Source organism: Danio rerio, chromosome 10 (assembly GCF_052040795.2).
Source record: "Danio rerio strain M-AB ecotype USA chromosome 10, GRCz13ab, whole genome shotgun sequence".
NCBI lineage: Eukaryota > Metazoa > Chordata > Actinopteri > Cypriniformes > Danionidae > Danio > Danio rerio.
In genome coordinates, this window is record NC_141030.1 from 25,254,072 (window position 1) to 25,273,355 (window position 19,284).

The following is a 19,284-nucleotide window of genomic DNA, read 5'->3' on the forward strand; positions in this document are numbered from 1 at the left end:
CTGGTCCAATATATGTGTTATAAAATCTTAAATGTTTTTGATAGTTTTTCATTCCTTGTTTTCCCTGCCGTCAGTTATGCACTTTAGATTTTCATTTTAGGTACCATGTTTTGTAATGTTTGCATGACACTGGGTTTACATTAATATTTACGTCAATTTGTGGAAAAACGTGTGACAAAAATGTATTTATCATTCGTCTTTCTCTTTAACACCCTAATTAATATGGTGATTGTCAGTGAAAGTTAAAATATCAAAACATGCTTTAGTGACAGTTTTTTTTTACCCAATGCAGCAGGACAACAGAAAAGAGTTACTGGATCTTTATCATGTTTATAAAGTCCATCAGTTTAAAACTAACTACTTACATGCTGCTTTAATAATAGTTTACATTTTAATAAGTTTATTTGTAGGAAACAGCTATCAGTGTTAATGTGTGTAAAAAGGAGATTTTTCAGTGTGTTTTAAATGTTTTGTTTAAGTGTTCTGCTCTGTAAAATGTACGTTCAGGCTATTTGATGTTTTTTATTGCGTCATCTTATCTTCTTTTTTTTACATTTTGACTGCGGTGAAATTGATTTTGTTGTTTGTAGTGCTTGGTTTTGACTCAAAGGGCCGCTGTTTGTCAATTTAACACACTGACTGTGTGTATTTTAAGCCCGGCCCCATTAACCCATATTTACAGCGAGAGAGGAAAAACGGAAAGCTTTTCTATCGCTCATTATTTCAGTGTCTTGACACAAATGCGACATCTCTTACATGGTCTGACTGAGGACTTAACACTTTGCTTTAAAGTACTCTGCTTGGACGTCTTTAGCACTACGTTGTTTTATAGTTTTTGATGCTGTCGGGAAAATGGCCGGTCTCGTGATGTGGTACTCGGTATTGTTTTCCTTCATCCTGTTTAATTGGGCAAGAGGACAGGTCAGTTACTCCATTCCAGAAGAAATGGCAAAAGGCTCCACTGTGGGAAATATCGCGCAAGATTTGGGCTTGGATTTACAGAGATTGAAATTAGGAAAAGCGCGCATATATACAGGGGACAGTACTGAATACATTGGCCTCAGTAAAGACACTGGATTGCTGCTCATCAAAGAGAAAATGGATCGCGAGTCTCTTTGTGCAAAAACGACTCCGTGTGCTTTACATCTTCAGCTGATTCTGGAAAACCCAATGGAATTATACACAATTACGATTGAAATCACAGATATAAATGATAATCCACCAACATTTCAGAAAAAGCGAATACATTTTGAGATAAGCGAATCGGCCGTAACAGGCGCGAGGTTTATGTTAGAGAGAGCTGTGGACGCGGATGTAGGAGTTAATGATCTTCAAAGTTATTCTCTAAAACCAACCGACCATTTTGCTCTTGAACTGCACAGTAAAACAAGCGGAAACAAAAACGTCGAGATGGTTTTGCAAAAACAGCTTGATAGAGAAAAGAAAGGAGTGGTTACGCTATTGCTCACCGCCATTGACGGTGGGGATCCGCAGTTGTCTGGAACTGTTCAAATAAATGTTGCTGTCTTAGACTTTAATGATAATGCTCCAGTATTTACACAAAAGGAATATAAGGCCACACTGACTGAAAATGCTGCAAAAGGGTTTAAACTGAGCACAGTTAGCGCTACTGACGCAGATGAGGGATCTAATGGTCAGGTGACGTACGACATTGCAAGCACCGAAGACACTGTACGTAACATGTTCATCATTGATCAGCATAGTGGCGAGGTTTCCTTAAATGGCCTAGTCGACTTCGAAAAAACTAATATTTACGAGCTGGATATCCAGGCTAAAGATCAGGGAGGGCTTTCTGATTCCTGTAAGCTGATTATTAATGTGTTGGACATTAATGATAACAAACCAGTGATAAATGTACTCTCCATGTCAAACTCTGTATCCGAAGACTCCACACCCGGTACAGTTATTGCTATGATGAAAGTAGATGATGCAGATTCAGGTGTAAATGGACAGATCCAGTGTATTATAGATGACAATATTCCATTTGCTCTAACTTCGCAATCCAGTAACTTCATCAGTCTGCGTATAGAGCAGCAACTGGACAGAGAGAGAAATGCTGAATATAATATCAGTGTCACATGCTCTGATCAGGGGGTGCCCACGCTCTCCAGCAGCACCTCCCTTTCTTTGCAGATATCAGATGTGAATGATAATGCTCCTGTCTTTGAGAAGAGTAACTATGAGGCATTTGTGGTGGAGAATAACACACCTGGTCTCTCTATATTTACAGTCAAAGCCAGTGATGCTGACTGGAATCAGAATGCTCGTGTTTCTTATATTCTAGAAGACAGCACTGTTAATGGAGTCTCGATCTCATCATATGTGTCAGTGCACCCTGACAGCGGATTGATTACAGCTGTGCACTCTTTTGACTATGAGACACTGAAAGATTTCCACTTCCGCGTAAAAGCGCAGGACGGAGGCTCTCCTCCGCTCAGTAGTAACGTGACAGTGAAAGTTCTTGTTCAAGACCAGAATGACAACGCTCCTCAGGTTCTGTATCCAGTGCAGACTGGCGCTTCAGTGGTGGCTGAGATTGTACCTCGTGCTGCAGATGTTGGATATCTGGTCACTAAAGTGGTGGCGGTTGATTTGGACTCTGGTCAGAATGCCTGGCTCTCCTATAAACTGCAGAAAGCTCCAGACAGAGCGCTGTTTGAAGTGGGTTTACAGAATGGAGAAATAAGAACTGTGCGACAAGTCACTGATAAAGATGCTGTCAAACAAAAACTCACTGTTGCAGTGGAGGATAACGGACAGCCCTCTCGCTCAGCTGTGGTCTCCATTAACGTGGCTGTGGCTGACAGCTTTCCTGAAGTGCTGTCAGAGTTCACAGACTTTACGCATGAGAAACAATATAACGACAGCTTAACTTTTTATTTAGTTCTGGCTCTGGCCGCTGTTTCTTTCCTATTCATCACTTGTGTGGTTGTGATAATATCAGTTAAAATCTACAGATGGAGACAATCTCGCTTCCTCTATCAGTCCAATCTGCCTGTTATTCCGTATTATCCACCGCATTACGCAGACACAGGAGTCACTGGAACTCTGCCGCACGGCTATAATTATGAAGTGTGCATGACGACTGACTCGAGGAAAAGTGACTGTAAGTTTTCTACACTCGGGGGTCAGAGTGTTTTAGTGGTGGACCCCAGTTTCACTGAGATGATGCAGCACACGATCAAGAAAAGTAATACTTCAGAAAGTGAATACTCAACATCGGTAAGAAACATATTTTTACTTCACAAAACAAAAACAGAAAATACTTGATTCAATTATTTAGGTTTATTTATATTGATTTCAGAATTATTTTTAGTTAATTTAAAATAGATTTTAGTTTTTTAAATGAAGCAAATAAAAAATAAATACTAATTGCTTAAAACGTTTTTGGAAAATAAAAATAACTTTAAAAATATCATCTAATAATTTACACTGGTCTAAAATATGTGTTATAAAAACTTAAATGTTTATGGTAGTTTTTCTTTTTTTCCCTGCCGTCATTTATGCGGGCTACTTTAGATTTGTTTTTAGGTACCATATTCTGTTGCCTGACACTGTGTTTAAATGGGTATTAGTGTTTATATCAGTTTGTGGAAAAGCTACGTGTGGCAAAATTCTATTTATCACTCCTCTTTCTCTTTAACACCTTAGTAATTATGGTGGTTGTCAGTGAAAGTTAAAATATCAAAACATGCTTTAGTGACACAGTTTTTTAGCTAATGTAGCAGAAAAAAAGAAAATAGTTGTTGGGCCTTTATCGTGTTTGTAAAGTCCATCAGTTTAAAACTAACAATTTACATGCTGCTTTTATATTAGTTTACATTTTAACTATTTCATTTCTGGCAAATAGCTATCTCTTATTCTGCATACACATGAACATTGATAGATGTTTGACAGAAATAAAATTGTTATACATAAATCATTTTGTGTGTGTGTGTGTGTGTGTGTGTGTTCGTGTGTTTAAATTGTAATTTTCAAGTGTTTTGCCCTCTAAAATGCAAGTTCAGGCTATTTCAGCACCACATCGTGGACAGCGCCATTATGTAGTCAGTTTGTAAATAACACAGTGAACAGTCATTTTGTTTTCTGTAATCTAAAACAACAAATGCCCGATATATATATATATATATATATATATATATATATATATATATATATATATATATATATATATATATATATATATATATATATATATATATATTTATTTATTTATTTTATTTATTTATTTTTATTTTTTGAATAACATTATTACCATGGTCCATCTTATATTTTAATACATTTTGACTGCGGTCAAATTGATTTTGTTGTTTGTAGTGCTTGGTTTTGACTCAAAGGGCCGCTGTTTGTCAATTTAACACACTGACTGTGTGTATTTTAAGCCCAGCCCAATCAACCCATATTTACAGCGAGAGAGGAAAAACGGAAAGCTTTTCTATCGCTCATTATTTCAGTGTCTTGACACAAATGCGATATCTCTTACATGGTCTGACTGAGGACTTAACATTTTTCTTTAAAGTTATCTGCTTGGACGTCTTTAGCACTACGTTGTTTTATGGTTTTTGATGCAGTCGGGAAAATGGCCGGTCTCGTGATGTGGTACTCGGTATTGTTTTCCTTCATCCTTTTTCATTGGGCAAGAGGACAGGTCAGTTACTCCATTCCAGAAGAAATGGCAAAAGGTTCTACTGTGGGAAATATCGTGCAAGATTTGGGCTTGGATTTACAGAGATTGAGATTAGGAAAAGCGCGCATATATACAGGGGACAGTACTGAATACATTGCCCTCAGTAAAGACACTGGATTGCTGCTCATCAAAGAGAAAATGGATCGCGAGTCTCTTTGTGCAAAAACGACTCCGTGTGCTTTACATCTTCAGCTGATTCTGGAAAACCCAATGGAATTATACACAATTACGATTGAAATCACAGATATAAATGATAATCCACCAACATTTCAGAAAAAGCGAATACATTTTGAGATAAGCGAATCGGCCGTAACAGGCGCGAGGTTTATGTTAGAGAGAGCTGTGGACGCGGATGTAGGAGTTAATGATCTTCAAAGTTATTCTCTTAAACCAACTGACAATTTTGCCCTTGAACTGCACAATCAAGCAGGCGGTGATAAAAAAGTTGAGATGGTTTTGCAAAAACCACTTGATAGAGAAAAGAAAGGAGTGGTTATGCTATTGCTCACCGCCATTGATGGCGGGGATCCGCAATTGTCTGGCACAGTTCAAATAGATGTTTTAGTATTAGACGTTAACGACAATGCTCCTGTATTTACACAAAAAGAATATAAAGCCACAATAACTGAAAATGCAGCAAAGGGGTTCAAACTGAGCACAGTTAGCGCTACTGACGCAGATGAGGGATCTAATGGTCAGGTGACGTACTACATTGAAAGCACCGAAGACACTGTACGTAACATGTTCATTATTGATCAGCATAGTGGCGAGGTTTCCCTAAATGGCCTAGTCGACTTCGAAAAAGCAAATCATTACAAGCTTGATATCCAGGCTAAAGATCAAGGAGGGCTTTCTGATTCCTGTAAACTGATTATTGATGTGTTAGACATTAATGATAACAAACCAGTGATAAATGTACTCTCCATGTCGAACTCTGTATCTGAGGACTCCGCACCCGGTACAGTTATTGCTATGATGAAAGTAGATGATGCGGATTCAGGTGTAAATGGACAGATCCAGTGTATTATAGATGACAATATTCCATTTGCTCTAACTTCGCAATCCAGTAATTTCATTAGTCTGCGTATAGAGCAGCAACTGGACAGAGAGAGAAATGCTGAATATAATATCAGTGTCACATGCTCTGATCAAGGGGTGCCCACGCTCTCCAGCAGCACCTCTCTGTCTTTGCAGATATCAGATGTGAATGATAATGCTCCTGTCTTTGAGAAAAGTAACTATGAGGCCTTTGTGGTGGAGAATAACACACCTGGCCTCTCTATATTTACAGTCAAAGCCAGTGATGCTGACTGGAATCAGAATGCTCGTGTTTCTTATATTCTAGAAGACAGCACTGTTAATGGAGTCTCGATCTCATCATATGTGTCAGTGCACCCTGACAGCGGACTGATTACAGCTGTGCGCTCTTTTGACTATGAGACACTGAAAAATTTCCACTTCCGCGTAAAAGCGCAGGACGGAGGCTCTCCTCCGCTCCGTAGTAACGTGACAGTGAAAGTTACTGTTCAAGACCAGAATGACAACGCTCCTCAGGTTCTGTATCCAGTACAGACTGGCGCTTCAGTGGTGGCTGAGATTGTGCCTCGTGCTGCAGATGTTGGATATCTGGTCACTAAAGTGGTGGCTGTTGATGTGGACTCTGGTCAGAATGCCTGGCTCTCCTATAAACTGCAGAAAGCTCCAGACAGAGCGCTGTTTGAAGTGGGTTTACAGAATGGAGAAATAAGAACTGTGCGACAAGTCACTGATAAAGATGCTGTCAAACAAAAACTCACTGTTGTTGTGGAGGATAACGGACAGCCCTCTCGCTCAGCTGTGGTCTCCATTAACGTGGCTGTGGCTGACAGCTTTCCTGAAGTGCTTTCAGAGTTCACAGATTTTACGCATGAGAAACAATATAACGACAGCTTAACTTTTTATTTAGTTCTGGCTCTGGCCGCTGTTTCCTTCCTATTAATCACTTGTGTGGTTGTGATAATATCAGTTAAAATCTACAGATGGAGACAATCTCGCTTCCTCTATCAGTCCAATCTGCCTGTTATTCCGTACTATCCACCGCATTACGCAGACACAGGAGTCACTGGAACTCTGCCGCACGGCTATAATTATGAAGTGTGCATGACGACTGACTCGAGGAAAAGTGACTGTAAGTTTTCTACACTCGGGGGTCAGAGTGTTTTAGTGGTGGACCCCAGTTTTACTGAGACGATGCAGCACACGATCAAGAAAAGTAATACTTCAGAAAGTGAATACTCAACATCGGTAAGAAACATATTTTTACTTCACAAAACAAAAACAGAAAATACTTGATTCAATTATTTAGGTTTATTTATATTGATTTCAGAATTATTTTTAGTTCATTTAAAATAGATTTTAGTTTTTTAAATGAAGCAAAAAAAAAAAATACTAATTGCTTAAAACGTTTTTGGAAAATAAAAATAACTTTAAAAATATTATCTAATAATTTACACTGGTCTGAAATATGTGTTATAAAAACTTAAATGTTTATGGTAGTTTTTCTTTTTTTGCCTGCCGTCATTTATGCGGGCTACTTTAGATTTGTTTTTAGGTACCATATTCTGTTGCCTGACACTGTGTTCAAATGGCTATTAGTGTTTATATCAGTTTGTGGAAAAGCTACGTGTGGCAAAATTCTATTTATCACTCCTCTTTCTCTTTAACACCTTAGTAATTATGGTGGTTGTCAGTGAAAGTTAAAATATCAAAACATGCTTTAGTGACACAGTTTTTTTAGCTAATGTAGCAGAAAAAAAGAAAATAGTTGTTGGGCCTTTATCGTGTTTGTAAAGTCCATCAGTTTAAAACTAACAATTTACATGCTGCTTTTATATTAGTTTACATTTTAACTATTTAATTTCTGGCAAATAGCTATCTCTTATTGTGCATACACATGAACATTGATAGATGTGTGTGTGTGTGTGTGTGTGTGTGTGTGTATGTGTGTGTGTGTGTGTGTGTGTGTGTGTGTGTGTGTGTGTTTGTGTGTTTAAATTGTAATTTTCAAGTGTTTTGCCCTCTAAAATGCAAGTTCAGGCTATTTCAGCACCACATCGTGGACAGCGCCATTATGTAGTCAGTTTGTAAATAACACAGTGAACAGTCATTTTGTTTTCTGTTATCTAAAACAACAAGTGCTCGTTATATATATATATATATATATATATATATATATATATATATATATATATATATATATATATATATATATTTTTTTTTTTTTTTTTTGAATAACAGTATTACCTTGGTCCATCTTATATTTTTAATACATTTTGACTGCGGTAAAATTGATTTTTTGTTTGTAGTGCTTGGTTTTGACTCAAAGGGCCGCTGTTTGTCAATTTAACACACTGACTGTGTGTATTTTAAGCCCAGCCCAATCAACCCATATTTACAGCGAGAGAGGAAAAACGGAAAGCTTTTCTATCGCTCATTATTTCAGTGTCTTGACACAAATGCGATATCTCTTACATGGTCTGACTGAGGACTTAACACTTTGCTTTAAAGTACTCTGCTTGGACGTCTTTAGCACTACGTATGTTTTATGTTTTTGATGCTGTCGGGAAAATGGCCGGTCTCGTGATGTGGTACTCGGTATTGTTTTCCTTCATCCTTCTTCATTGGGCAAGAGGACAGGTCAGTTACTCCATTCCAGAAGAAATGGCAAAAGGTTCTACTGTGGGAAATATCGCGCAAGATTTGGGCTTGGATTTACAGAGATTGAGATTAGGAAAAGCGCGCATATATACAGGGGACAGTACTGAATACATTGCCCTCAGTAAAGACACTGGATTGCTGCTCATCAAAGAGAAAATGGATCGCGAGTCTCTTTGTGCAAAAACGACTCCGTGTGCTTTACATCTTCAGCTGATTCTCGAAAACCCAATGGAATTATACACAATTACGATTGAAATCACAGATATAAATGATAATCAACCCGCATTTCAGAAAACTCGAATTAACTTTGAGATCAGCGAATCGGCCGTAACAGGAGCGAGGTTTATGCTGGAAGAAGCTGTGGACGCGGATGTAGGAGTTAATGATCTCCAAAGCTATTCTCTAAAACCAACTGACAATTTTGCCCTTGAACTGCACAGTCAAGCAGGCGGTGATAAAAATGTTGAGATGGTTTTGCAAAAACCACTTGATAGAGAAAAGAAAGGAGTGGTGACGCTATTGCTCACCGCCATTGATGGCGGGGATCCGCAGTTGTCTGGAACTGTTCAAATTCATGTTACTTTACTCGATGTTAACGACAATGCTCCTGTATTTACGCAAAAGGTATATAAAGCCACAATAACTGAAAATGCAGCAAAAGGCTCCAAGCTGGGCACAGTTAGCGCTACTGACGCAGATGAGGGATCTAATGGTCATGTGACGTACTTTATGGCAAGCAAAGAAGATAATGTGCGAAATTTGTTCATGATCGATCAGCATAGTGGTGAAGTTTTTTTAAATGGCCTCGTTGACTTTGAAAAGGCGAGTCACTACCAGATTAATATCATGGCTAAAGATCAAGGAGGGCTTTCTGATTCATGTAAACTGATTATTGATGTGTTAGACATTAATGACAACAAACCAGTGATAAATGTACTCTCCATGTCGAACTCTGTATCTGAGGACTCCGCACCCGGTACAGTTATTGCTATGATGAAAGTAGATGATGCGGATTCAGGTGTAAATGGACAGATTCAGTGTATTATAGATGACAATATTTCATTTGCTCTAACATCTCAATCCAGTAATTTCATTAGTCTGCGTATAGAGCAGCAACTGGACAGAGAGAGAAATGCTGAATATAATATCAGTGTCACATGCTCTGATCAGGGGGTGCCCACGCTCTCCAGTAGCACCTCTCTGTCTTTGCAGATATCAGATGTGAATGATAATGCTCCTGTCTTTGAGAAAAGTAACTACGAGGCCTTTGTGGTGGAGAATAACACACCTGGTCTCTCTATATTTACAGTCAAAGCCAGTGATGCTGACTGGAATCAGAATGCTCGTGTTTCTTATATTCTAGAAGACAGCACTGTTAATGGAGTCTCGATCTCATCATATGTGTCAGTGCACCCTGACAGTGGACTGATTACAGCTGTGCGCTCTTTTGACTATGAGACACTGAAAGATTTCCACTTCCGCGTAAAAGCGCAGGACGGAGGCTCTCCTCCACTCAGTAGTAACGTGACAGTGAAAGTTATTGTTCAAGACCAGAATGACAACGCTCCTCAGGTTCTGTATCCAGTGCAGACTGGCGCTTCAGTGGTGGCTGAGATTGTGCCTCGTGCTGCAGATGTTGGATATCTGGTCACTAAAGTGGTGGCTGTTGATGTGGACTCTGGTCAGAATGCCTGGCTCTCCTATAAACTGCAGAAAGCTGCAGACAGAGCGCTGTTTGAAGTGGGTTTACAGAATGGAGAAATAAGAACTGTGCGACAAGTCACTGATAAAGATGCTGTCAAACAAAAACTCACTGTTGTTGTGGAGGATAACGGACAGCCCTCTCGCTCAGCTGTGGTCTCCATTAACGTGGCTGTGGCTGACAGCTTTCCTGAAGTGCTGTCAGAGTTCACAGACTTTACGCATGAGAAACAGCATAACGACAACCTGACTCTTTATTTAGTTCTGGCTCTTGCAGTGGTTTCCCTGCTCTTCATAGTCTCCATTATTTCCATCATTTCAGTCAAAATCTACAGATGGAGGCAGAATAAGTTGTTTTATAAATCAGGAGCAAATCTACCTGTAATTCCATATTATCCTCCGGTCTACGCAGACGGCACATTACAGCACGTGTATAATTATGAAATGTGTGGGACCACAGACTCAAGGATGAGTGACGTGAAGTTTGTCAGGCCCTACAGTCAGAACACACTGGTCAGCCAGAGTCGTTTGGGGACAGTTCAGAGAGAAAAAGAGGAGGAGGTTGATGGGCTGACTTTAGAGGTGAGATCTTGTTGATATTTAAAAAATTATCTCATCACAATGAAGGAGCAGATAGCTGGGAATGTTGTCTGTCAATAAGTCTGTTATTTTAATATGCCGTGTGTATCAGAACTTATGAATTTCCTTTGACACTATATTTGACATTATACATAGGCCTATATATAATTTTTTAATGCTACTTTTTAACAATTTTTCTCACTGAATGAATAGATGGGATTTAAAAAATAGATAAAATAAATAAACAATAAATTACCAGACTAATTGCATGTATTTGGACACTTCAACCTAAAAAAATGCATTTAAAAGCTAAATATTAAATATAATAGAATTTACTGTAAAGATTCATAAAATAAAAGTTGTGTATCTGCAGAATTCTGTATTTTCTGTTATAAAATTCAGACGTGTAAAGCATCAAAAATTAAGTTAAACACTGAGTCAACTTTAGTTGAACAATAAGGCAAATGTTTTCAGCAGTTGTTGTATTAATAAAAAAATGTATTTTCTAAATCAGGTGATGCACATTTTACCTTTTAATATGCACTATTTTTTATCACCTACCAAAATATAAAACAGAAGCGATGTTGTTTTTTCTTTCCTTTATGTATTACAAATCTTTACACTATCACGACAGCAAGGTTGTAGTCAAGCATAATAAGGAAATCACACGTACAATTTGTGTTATCTGTCTCCCTGATGTCACGTGATTGAATGATAACGACACATAGACAGATAGCAACCACTCATTTATTAGAGTACTTTTAGGAATTATTTTTCACACTTATTTTTTACAGCTATTTCATAACCTTATGACTTTGTATAAGTGTTTAGTCTTTAAAATCCTTTTTGCAATTACTTTTCTGTAGTGCTGTATTTGAACTCTAAGTGCCGCTGTTCAACCTATATAGAATTTCTAGTCTTTTATCCCTCCCTTTCATAAAACCCAGTGGCATAATTTAGATAACCAAGAACCTTGGACGGCGCGTAACTGATCACCAAAACGCCTTTCAGATTCGACCGCATGCTTTGTAATCTAGAGGGAAAGGCAATTTGTTGGAAACAGACAGAAAATAATTAATTGTGCCTTTTGCTTTGAATGCATCCTCTTCATCTTTGTTGATCAAAAATGGAGTCGGGAGGAAAAGGCTGGAGACTTGGCTCGCTATTCTTCTATACGTTGTGCGCAATGGCTTTATTTTCTTCTCGCGTGAGCGGACAGATCCGTTATTCGATACCTGAGGAAATGCAGGTGGGCTCATTTGTTGGAAATATTGCCTTGGACCTCGGGTTTGAGCCGAAGAGATTGGTTTCAGGAAAAGCGCGTGTTTTTACCGCGGACAGCAGTGAGTACATTGGCCTGGACAAGGAAAACGGACATCTGGTTATCAAGAATAAAATAGACAGAGAAGAGCTTTGTGGAGAGATTTCTGCATGCAGTGTGAGTTTTGATGTGATTTTAGAAAATCCGATGGAGCTTTATCGAGTTACAGTTGACATTCAAGACATCAATGACAACAGCCCCGCTTTTTTGAAATCTAAGATTGAACAAGAAATTAGCGAACTAGTTTTAATAGGTGCGCGATTTCCATTAGAGAGCGCGGTAGATCCAGATGTGGGAGTGAACGCGCTACAAAAATACACTCTTCAACCCACCGACCATTTTAAGCTTAATGTTCAGAATGCAGAAGATGGAAGTAAAAATGTCGAGATAGTTCTTCATTCACCACTCGATAGAGAAAAGAAAAATCATCATAGTTTGATTCTGACAGCTTTCGATGGTGGAAAACCACAAAGATCTGCTACGTTACATATTAATATTATTATTCTGGATGTTAATGACAATGCACCTGTGTTTAGTCAGTCGTCTTATAAAACATCAATAGTTGAAAATGCTCCTAAAAGCACAGTTGTAATAAGAGTGAGTGCGACCGATGCTGACGAGTCTAGTCATGGCATTCAGTATTATTTTGAGCACGCGACACCCACAGTAAAAGCTTTGTTCTCCATCGATGCGGATTCAGGTGACGTTAAAGTCACAGGTCAAATAGATTATGAAAAACACAAGCAGTTTAAAATCAAAGTAAAAGCTAAAGATCACGGAGGTTTGACTGATTCGAGTGAGATAATTATTGATGTCATTGATGTGAACGACAACAAGCCCAAAATCACTATAATGTCTTTTTCCAGCGCAGTATCTGAAGACGCTGCACCAGGAACTGTTATAGCCATGATTAATGTTCAAGATCTCGATTCAGGTGACAACAGCAAGATTTCATGTTCTATTGATCTGAACTCTCCATTTAAAATCATTTCTTCATTAACTAATTATTACAACCTGGTGACAGACTCAGAACTAGACAGGGAACAGACAGCAGAGTATAATATCACTATAACTGCAGTAGATGGAGGAAACCCACCTCTTTCTGTTAAAGAGATTTTAAACTTAAAGATATCAGATGTGAATGATCACGCACCTCAGTTTGTGCAGGAATCATATAATGCCTTTATAGCTGAAAATAACCCACCATCTACGACTATTCTGACTGTCAAAGCAGAGGACATGGACTGGGGGCCGAATGCAAAGGTCTCATACTTTCTTATCGATGCAGATTTAAACGGAGCACCTCTGGCATCTTATATTTCTATAAATTCAGAGAGTGGAGTAGTTTATGCAGAAAAATCCTTTGATTATGAACAACTCAAATCATTCAAAATGCAAGTCAAAGCTCAAGATGGAGGCTCACCTCCTTTATCCAGTAATGTGACTCTAAACATCATCATTCAAGACCAGAATGACAACGCTCCTCAGGTTCTGTATCCAGTGCAGACTGGCGCTTCAGTGGTGGCTGAGATTGTGCCTCGTGCTGCAGATGTTGGATATCTGGTCACTAAAGTTGTGGCTGTTGATGTGGACTCTGGTCAGAATGCCTGGCTCTCCTATAAACTACAGAAAGCTGCAGACAGAGCGCTGTTTGAAGTGGGTTTACAGAATGGAGAAATAAGAACTGTGCGACAAGTCACTGATAAAGATGCTGTCAAACAAAAACTCACTGTTGTTGTGGAGGATAACGGACAGCCCTCTCGCTCAGCTGTGGTCTCCATTAACGTGGCTGTGGCTGACAGCTTTCCTGAAGTGCTGTCAGAGTTCACAGACTTTACGCATGAGAAACAATATAACGACAACCTGACTTTTTATTTAGTTCTGGCTCTTGCAGTGGTTTCCCTGCTCTTCATAGTCTCCATTATTTCCATCATTTCAGTCAAAATCTACAGATGGAGGCAGAAAAAGTTGTTTTATAAATCAGGAGCAAATCTACCTGTAATTCCATATTATCCTCCTGTCTACGCAGACGGCACATTACAGCACGTGTATAATTATGAAATGTGTGGGACCACAGACTCAAGGATGAGTGACGTGAAGTTTGTCAGGCCCTACAGTCAGAACACACTGGTCAGCCAGAGTCGTTTGGGGACAGTTCAGAGAGAAAGGAAGGAGCAGGAGGTTGATGAGCTGACTTTAGAGGTGAGACTCTTCCACATACTGTATGTCCTCACTGCAGCAGCAGGTGTTTAAAGCTTAAAGTGCTGCACTTTTCATGGAGAATTTGTAAGACATTAACCTTTATCTGTATGTTTTAGCAGATGTTGTATATGATGTTTTGAGAAAATTGACTACATATTTAGTGTCTTAAGTGCAAAGTTGGTGCATAGAGAACTCAGTTTCTCCCACACACAACAGTAGACACACGCACACACACAGACACAGACTTAGAGGTTTCTTTTTGTGAACTGTGGGGACAAAGCAGTTTTTTTGTTTTGTTTTTTGTACTAACTGTATTTTCTAATGACCTTAACCTACAACTTACAGGAAAATTTGTGCATTTGTACTTTCTCAGCAACAACAAAAACTGTCATGTTGTATGATTTATAAGCCTTTGAAAAATAGTGACATGGGGCAATGTTCACTTAAAGAGATAGTTCACCCAAAACTGAAAATTCTGTCATAATTTACTCACCCTTTACTTGCTTCAAACCCAGAAAGAAAATATTTTGAAGAAAGCTTTAAACTGTTAACCATTGACTTCCATATGTTTTTTATTATATACAGTTGAAGTCAGAATTATTGGCCCCCCTGAATTATTAGACCGTTTGTTAATTTTTTCCCCAATTTCTCTTTAACGAAGAAAAGATTTCTTCAACATAGAGCTTGGCGAGAATTCCATATCGATAATTATCACGATATAAAAAATTTCCACAAAACAATAATGACAGTTCGATAATTGCTCGATAATATTTGCACTATGCATAACAATGCGCAAGCATTTTGCAGCCTGCCCTCTCGGATGCCGCACGCCGTACAAGTTTACAGTCATAGTTGTACTTAAAGGAGTAAGAAAATAAGGTAAAAAAGGTCAGAGTCACAGACATTGTTGACAAGAAACGTCACTAGACCTCAGTCTTGAGCTACTTAAGTTTTTTGCTATCCAACACAAAACAGCAACGTGCACTGCAAACTGCGCAAGACGATTCGTGTCATCAAAAGCAGGCAACACCACAAGCCTGTTACATCATTTAAAACAACACCACCCTTATGAAGATGCTAAGAAATTACAGACCTAAACAAGTGCTGGTAAACCAGGGCAACTACCCAGCAGAGTCTTATGTCATCATTTTCAAAAGCCGTGCCCACGAGAAAAAAACCCCGAAAAGACAGATGTAAGATATGACAGACAACACAATCTAAATTACATCTCAATGAACACTTAAAGTTTGCTCTACAGGCTGCATTAAGGATATTTACACTACAATATTTACACTAATAAAAAATAATATAGTAGCAAATTCAAAGTATCAAAGAAAAATTAGATAAACTCGAGTAAGGGGACAATAGTGAAGCCCCAAAAAAGAAAAAAATATAACAAAACAATTCTAATGCATGAATAACCCCTCTTACCTCTCTAAAAACAGATGAAAAGAAAAAAAAGTCCTTCAGCGCAGTGCGCCGCATTCTTCCCTATAAAATAAATATAAAGATGACGTTCATCGTCTTACCTGATGTCTTTAACAATACATTTTCTACGTGTTTGCAGAATGGAAGTCGTACAACATCTTCCCTATCCACCTTACTCTGAGAAAAGAGTTAACTTAAGGAGATAAATCTCAATATTGTCGGGAAAGAGCCTAGCCAAAAAATAACATACAAATCAATCTAAATATATATGAACAAAACTCACTAAATGGGCTCTATTTTGACGGTCCATGCGCAGAGCGCAAAACGCAGAGCGCAAACGCTTTCAGGGCGTGTCAGGACGCATTTTTGCTAACTTAAGGACGGGAAATCTGCCTTGCGCCGCGGCGCATGTTCTAAAAGGGTTGGGTTTATTTTCTTAATGAGTTATAGGTGTGTTTTGAGAATAAACCAATTAGAGTCTCATCTCCCATTCCCTTTAAGAGTCAGCTGCGTCGCGCCAAGAGCGCATTCGCTATTTACAGGACGCAAAGTAAGTCTAAGTGGAAATAATGAGCATTTCACAAGCAAACAATTAACAGTTTTTTTAACAGAAAACTGTTAAACAGAGCATCTACTGCGTGAGAATGAGAGATAATGGATCACTTTCACTTTCGCTCTTGGATAGGGAAACCTTTACACACAGACATCAAATAGTCTAAAAATAAATAATTTTGTTTGTTAAGCGCAAATATTCGTTTCAAAACTATTTTTAAATTCAGTTCTAATTTCCAGCAAACGAATAAATGAATAATAATAGCAAAATGTGCTCAAAAACCTGAGTTGTATCCTAAAACACATGTTGTGCCCTATATGAGCGCTAATGCATTTGCTATTTAAACAGCGCAGCGCAACGCTTCAAAACGACTCTTGCTCCAAGCTGAAATACCAAAAAACTACTGCGCCACGTCTTGCGCCACACTGCGCCGGGTGTATGATAGGGCCCAATGTCTCAAATTGAAAAAAAATAAGGCAAAATAATTTTACCCAAACGAAAGTTAAGCAAAAACAACGAAAATCAAAATCATGTCAGCTAAATACACCAAAAACCAGATCAAAGGAAAAAGCGCGCTCTTCGCTTTTCATATCCCCGCGCGGCCGCGCCATCTCCGCCGAGCCTCCGAAACGCGGCCAGCTGCAGACTGCAGTGAAGGCGTGCGCTTGCACCGCGTGAATGATTCTCCTCGCAAGGCGCTGCAGTCGTGGAAATAAGCGATCTTGTTTCTCCCAGGACGATGGCAGATTTTTCTCTGAATCCTCTAACTGAAACTTTGAACAGGCTACTCTTGCCTTACTCTTCATTATTGGGCGTCTCATTTCTTCCCATTCTGCAAAGCCCACTCTCTGCTTTTTCGCTGATCCACTGCCATGTCCCGCTATATACCCACAACCGACCTGCAATTAGCTAATTATAATGTAATTTTTTTATTACTTGACCCGTGGATTATCTGCAGTGCTCGGATATATAACCGCCATATACGCATCACTAACGGGAGGCAAAAATACAACCTTTATGGCTACAACAGTAACATTAGTTTTAGACAAAACTGCAATGTAATTTACTGGTGAATATGTCATTTAAAAACACTATACAAACACAGTATATGTATATTTTCCATTAATTTAAACGGAAACCTATCTATCTAAATAAAAACTTAATCAAAAATGAGCATCTCTATGTCTGTGTCTGCACAGAGATCAAGCTTCTCACCTGAGAATGTGGACATTACGGAGTTTTTGAGGAAGAACTTAAAACTTAATTAAATATTCCAAATGTCCTTAGAGAGGACAAGCCTGTTTATCTTTCACTAGTCTACACTGCAGTTATTTATTTAATTTTAGTTTACTCAGTTGAGATGGCTGCACTAAGGATAATAGTTTTTTTTGACTAGTCTATATTGGAAGTATTTATTTAATTGATGTTGTTTACTCGGGTATCCTGAATTACTACAATGTGAAAACTGAAAATTCTGTGACCATTAACTCACCTTTACTTTTTCCAAACCGTTTTTTTTTTTTTTTTTTTTTTTGATGTTGAACAATTATATCCTAACTTATAATGTCTTTGGTTGTTGAAAACTAGAACAGTAAATGCTGAATTAGGATTGGTCTTTAGAATATTATTTTATTATTTATATTGTCAGACAGCTAAAACATTTCACTAAATGTGTTAAATCAGCTGCACAAAGCGATTAGCATACTGAAAATCTTGTAAAATTGATAGATATAAAGATTTTACGTTTATCGTGATAAATATCAATATCGACTGATATGAAAAAAATTATCGGGATAATTTTTTTGCCATATCGCCCAGCTCTACTTCAACACATTTCTAAACATAATAGCTTTAATAACTTATTTCTAATAACTGAATTATTTTATCTTTGCCATGATGACAGTAAATAATATTTTACTAGAAAATTTTCAAGACACCACTATTCAGCTTAAAGTGACATTTAAAGTCTTAACTTGGATAATTAGGTTAACTAGGCAGGTTAGAGAAATTAGGCAAGTTATTGTATAAGGAGGGTGTGTTCTGTAGACTATCAAAAAATATATGGCTTAAAGTGGCTAATAATATTGACCATAAAATGGTGTTTAAAAAATTAAAACTGCTGTTATTTTAGCTAAAATAAAACAAATAAGACTTTCTCCAGAAGAAAAAAAAATATTATCAAACATGCTGTGAAAATGTCCTTGCTCTGTTAAACATCATTTAAAAAATATTTAAAAAAAGAGGAAAATAATTTGTAGGGGGCTAATAATTCTGACTTCAACTGTATATAATAAAACATATGGAAGTCAATGGTTAACAGTTTATATTTATTGATTTATTGAATTGATTTATTTTTTTCTTTGTCATGATGACAGTAAATAATATTTTACTAGTTATTTTTCAAGACACTAGTATTCAGCTTAAAGTGACATTTAAAGGTCTCACCACTTTAATTAGGTTATCTAGGTGAAAATGTCCTTGCTCTGTTAAACATCATTTGGGAAATGTAAAAAAAAAAAATCAAAGGAGGGCTAATAATTCTGACTTCAACTGTATACACACAGAGAGAGAGAGAGAGAGAGAGAGAGAGAGAGAGAGAGAGAGAGGGAGAGCTTGTATCTCTGCTTCAAGACCTTAATAAAATCCTAATTTGATGATTGTCGGTTGCTACTCTTCCAATTTAGATATAGGCTAATTTACTAATTTATATAAATGCTTATTTAAAATGAGATCAAACCTAGTTTATTGGCTGAGTTTTTTCGAGAGAAAACCCGGAGTATTACACTCATGTTATTTTAATCATTTATCTATATCACACTGGCTCATGCTTTATGTTAGATTTTACGTAAATATTTATTCGTAATTTGCTCTATTTTTGTACTTTGTTCACTCCAAGTGAATAAAACAAAGTTTAATTTCTGGCTCACAGGGACTTGTGATTATGCAAATATTTTTCTGCCATTTCTGCAATTTTGCATTCTGGTCATGCTGACAATTTTGTCAAATTTTTAAAGTTATTACTCAATACAAAATAATTTTATGTTTTTTACTGCACTGATGAATCAGTGAATATAAATCATATGACAACATTTGACT

The 19,284-nt window shown here is 37.7% G+C and overlaps 18 protein-coding genes, 1 non-coding gene and 1 pseudogene across 54 annotated transcripts in view; 19 read left to right on the forward strand and 1 right to left on the reverse strand.

The window, feature by feature from the left end:
- Positions 1-19,284, forward strand: part of fbxw11b (F-box and WD repeat domain containing 11b) — a 649,789-nt gene that overhangs the window by 272,079 nt on the left and 358,426 nt on the right. The gene's annotated exons all lie outside the window — the stretch shown is intronic.
- The window catches only part of LOC141376356 (uncharacterized), a 273,156-nt gene that overhangs the window by 161,681 nt on the left and 92,191 nt on the right, over positions 1-19,284 (reverse strand). For 5 of the 35 annotated variants that reach the window (XR_015501074.1, XR_015501076.1, XR_015501083.1 and 2 more), the window contains 4 exons: positions 13,736-13,951; positions 13,429-13,638; positions 10,219-10,434; positions 7,976-10,121 (listed from right to left, as the gene is read on the reverse strand). The exons of 19 other annotated variants lie outside the window; for them this stretch is intronic. This is a non-coding gene — a transcript (uncharacterized LOC141376356). Of the gene's footprint in view, positions 1-7,957; positions 10,136-10,218; positions 10,435-13,209; positions 13,327-13,428; positions 13,653-13,735; positions 13,952-19,284 lie in introns of those variants that run through there. 11 more of the 35 variants (XR_015501051.1, XR_015501068.1, XR_015501045.1 and 8 more) reach the window with 8 other exon arrangements.
- pcdh1g1 (protocadherin 1 gamma 1) overlaps positions 1-19,284 on the forward strand; it is a 152,400-nt gene that overhangs the window by 61,615 nt on the left and 71,501 nt on the right. The window lies entirely within an intron of this gene.
- The window catches only part of pcdh1g2 (protocadherin 1 gamma 2), a 146,558-nt gene that overhangs the window by 55,773 nt on the left and 71,501 nt on the right, over positions 1-19,284 (forward strand). The gene's annotated exons all lie outside the window — the stretch shown is intronic.
- The window catches only part of pcdh1g3 (protocadherin 1 gamma 3), a 142,753-nt gene that overhangs the window by 51,968 nt on the left and 71,501 nt on the right, over positions 1-19,284 (forward strand). The gene's annotated exons all lie outside the window — the stretch shown is intronic.
- The window catches only part of pcdh1g4 (protocadherin 1 gamma 4), a 134,672-nt gene that overhangs the window by 43,887 nt on the left and 71,501 nt on the right, over positions 1-19,284 (forward strand). The gene's annotated exons all lie outside the window — the stretch shown is intronic.
- Positions 1-19,284, forward strand: part of pcdh1g5 (protocadherin 1 gamma 5) — a 131,517-nt gene that overhangs the window by 40,732 nt on the left and 71,501 nt on the right. The gene's annotated exons all lie outside the window — the stretch shown is intronic.
- pcdh1g6 (protocadherin 1 gamma 6) overlaps positions 1-19,284 on the forward strand; it is a 128,334-nt gene that overhangs the window by 37,549 nt on the left and 71,501 nt on the right. The gene's annotated exons all lie outside the window — the stretch shown is intronic.
- The window catches only part of pcdh1g7 (protocadherin 1 gamma 7), a 124,388-nt gene that overhangs the window by 33,603 nt on the left and 71,501 nt on the right, over positions 1-19,284 (forward strand). The window lies entirely within an intron of this gene.
- Positions 1-19,284, forward strand: part of pcdh1g8 (protocadherin 1 gamma 8) — a 120,975-nt gene that overhangs the window by 30,190 nt on the left and 71,501 nt on the right. The window lies entirely within an intron of this gene.
- pcdh1g9 (protocadherin 1 gamma 9) overlaps positions 1-19,284 on the forward strand; it is a 117,345-nt gene that overhangs the window by 26,560 nt on the left and 71,501 nt on the right. The window lies entirely within an intron of this gene.
- pcdh1g10 (protocadherin 1 gamma 10) overlaps positions 1-19,284 on the forward strand; it is a 113,904-nt gene that overhangs the window by 23,119 nt on the left and 71,501 nt on the right. The gene's annotated exons all lie outside the window — the stretch shown is intronic.
- Positions 1-19,284, forward strand: part of pcdh1g11 (protocadherin 1 gamma 11) — a 110,534-nt pseudogene that overhangs the window by 19,749 nt on the left and 71,501 nt on the right. The gene's annotated exons all lie outside the window — the stretch shown is intronic.
- The window catches only part of pcdh1g12 (protocadherin 1 gamma 12), a 100,526-nt gene that overhangs the window by 9,741 nt on the left and 71,501 nt on the right, over positions 1-19,284 (forward strand). The gene's annotated exons all lie outside the window — the stretch shown is intronic.
- Positions 1-19,284, forward strand: part of pcdh1g13 (protocadherin 1 gamma 13) — a 96,976-nt gene that overhangs the window by 6,191 nt on the left and 71,501 nt on the right. The gene's annotated exons all lie outside the window — the stretch shown is intronic.
- pcdh1g14 (protocadherin 1 gamma 14) overlaps positions 1-19,284 on the forward strand; it is a 93,635-nt gene that overhangs the window by 2,850 nt on the left and 71,501 nt on the right. The window lies entirely within an intron of this gene.
- The window catches only part of pcdh1g15 (protocadherin 1 gamma 15), an 89,933-nt gene continuing 71,501 nt past the window's right edge, over positions 853-19,284 (forward strand). The window contains exon 1 of the mRNA NM_001024114.2: positions 853-3,243. Within this exon, the coding sequence (NP_001019285.2) occupies positions 853-3,243 (2,391 nt within the window). The remainder of the gene's footprint in view (positions 3,244-19,284) is intronic.
- pcdh1g16 (protocadherin 1 gamma 16) overlaps positions 4,577-19,284 on the forward strand; it is an 86,209-nt gene continuing 71,501 nt past the window's right edge. The window contains exon 1 of the mRNA NM_001024115.2: positions 4,577-6,991. Within this exon, the coding sequence (NP_001019286.2) occupies positions 4,577-6,991 (2,415 nt within the window). The remainder of the gene's footprint in view (positions 6,992-19,284) is intronic.
- pcdh1g17 (protocadherin 1 gamma 17) overlaps positions 8,285-19,284 on the forward strand; it is an 82,501-nt gene continuing 71,501 nt past the window's right edge. Inside the window, exon 1 of the mRNA NM_001024116.2 lies at positions 8,285-10,687. Within this exon, the coding sequence (NP_001019287.2) occupies positions 8,285-10,687 (2,403 nt within the window). The remainder of the gene's footprint in view (positions 10,688-19,284) is intronic.
- Positions 11,811-19,284, forward strand: part of pcdh1g18 (protocadherin 1 gamma 18) — a 78,975-nt gene continuing 71,501 nt past the window's right edge. Inside the window, exon 1 of the mRNA NM_001024117.4 lies at positions 11,811-14,207. Coding sequence (NP_001019288.4) covers positions 11,811-14,207 — 2,397 coding nt within the window. The remainder of the gene's footprint in view (positions 14,208-19,284) is intronic.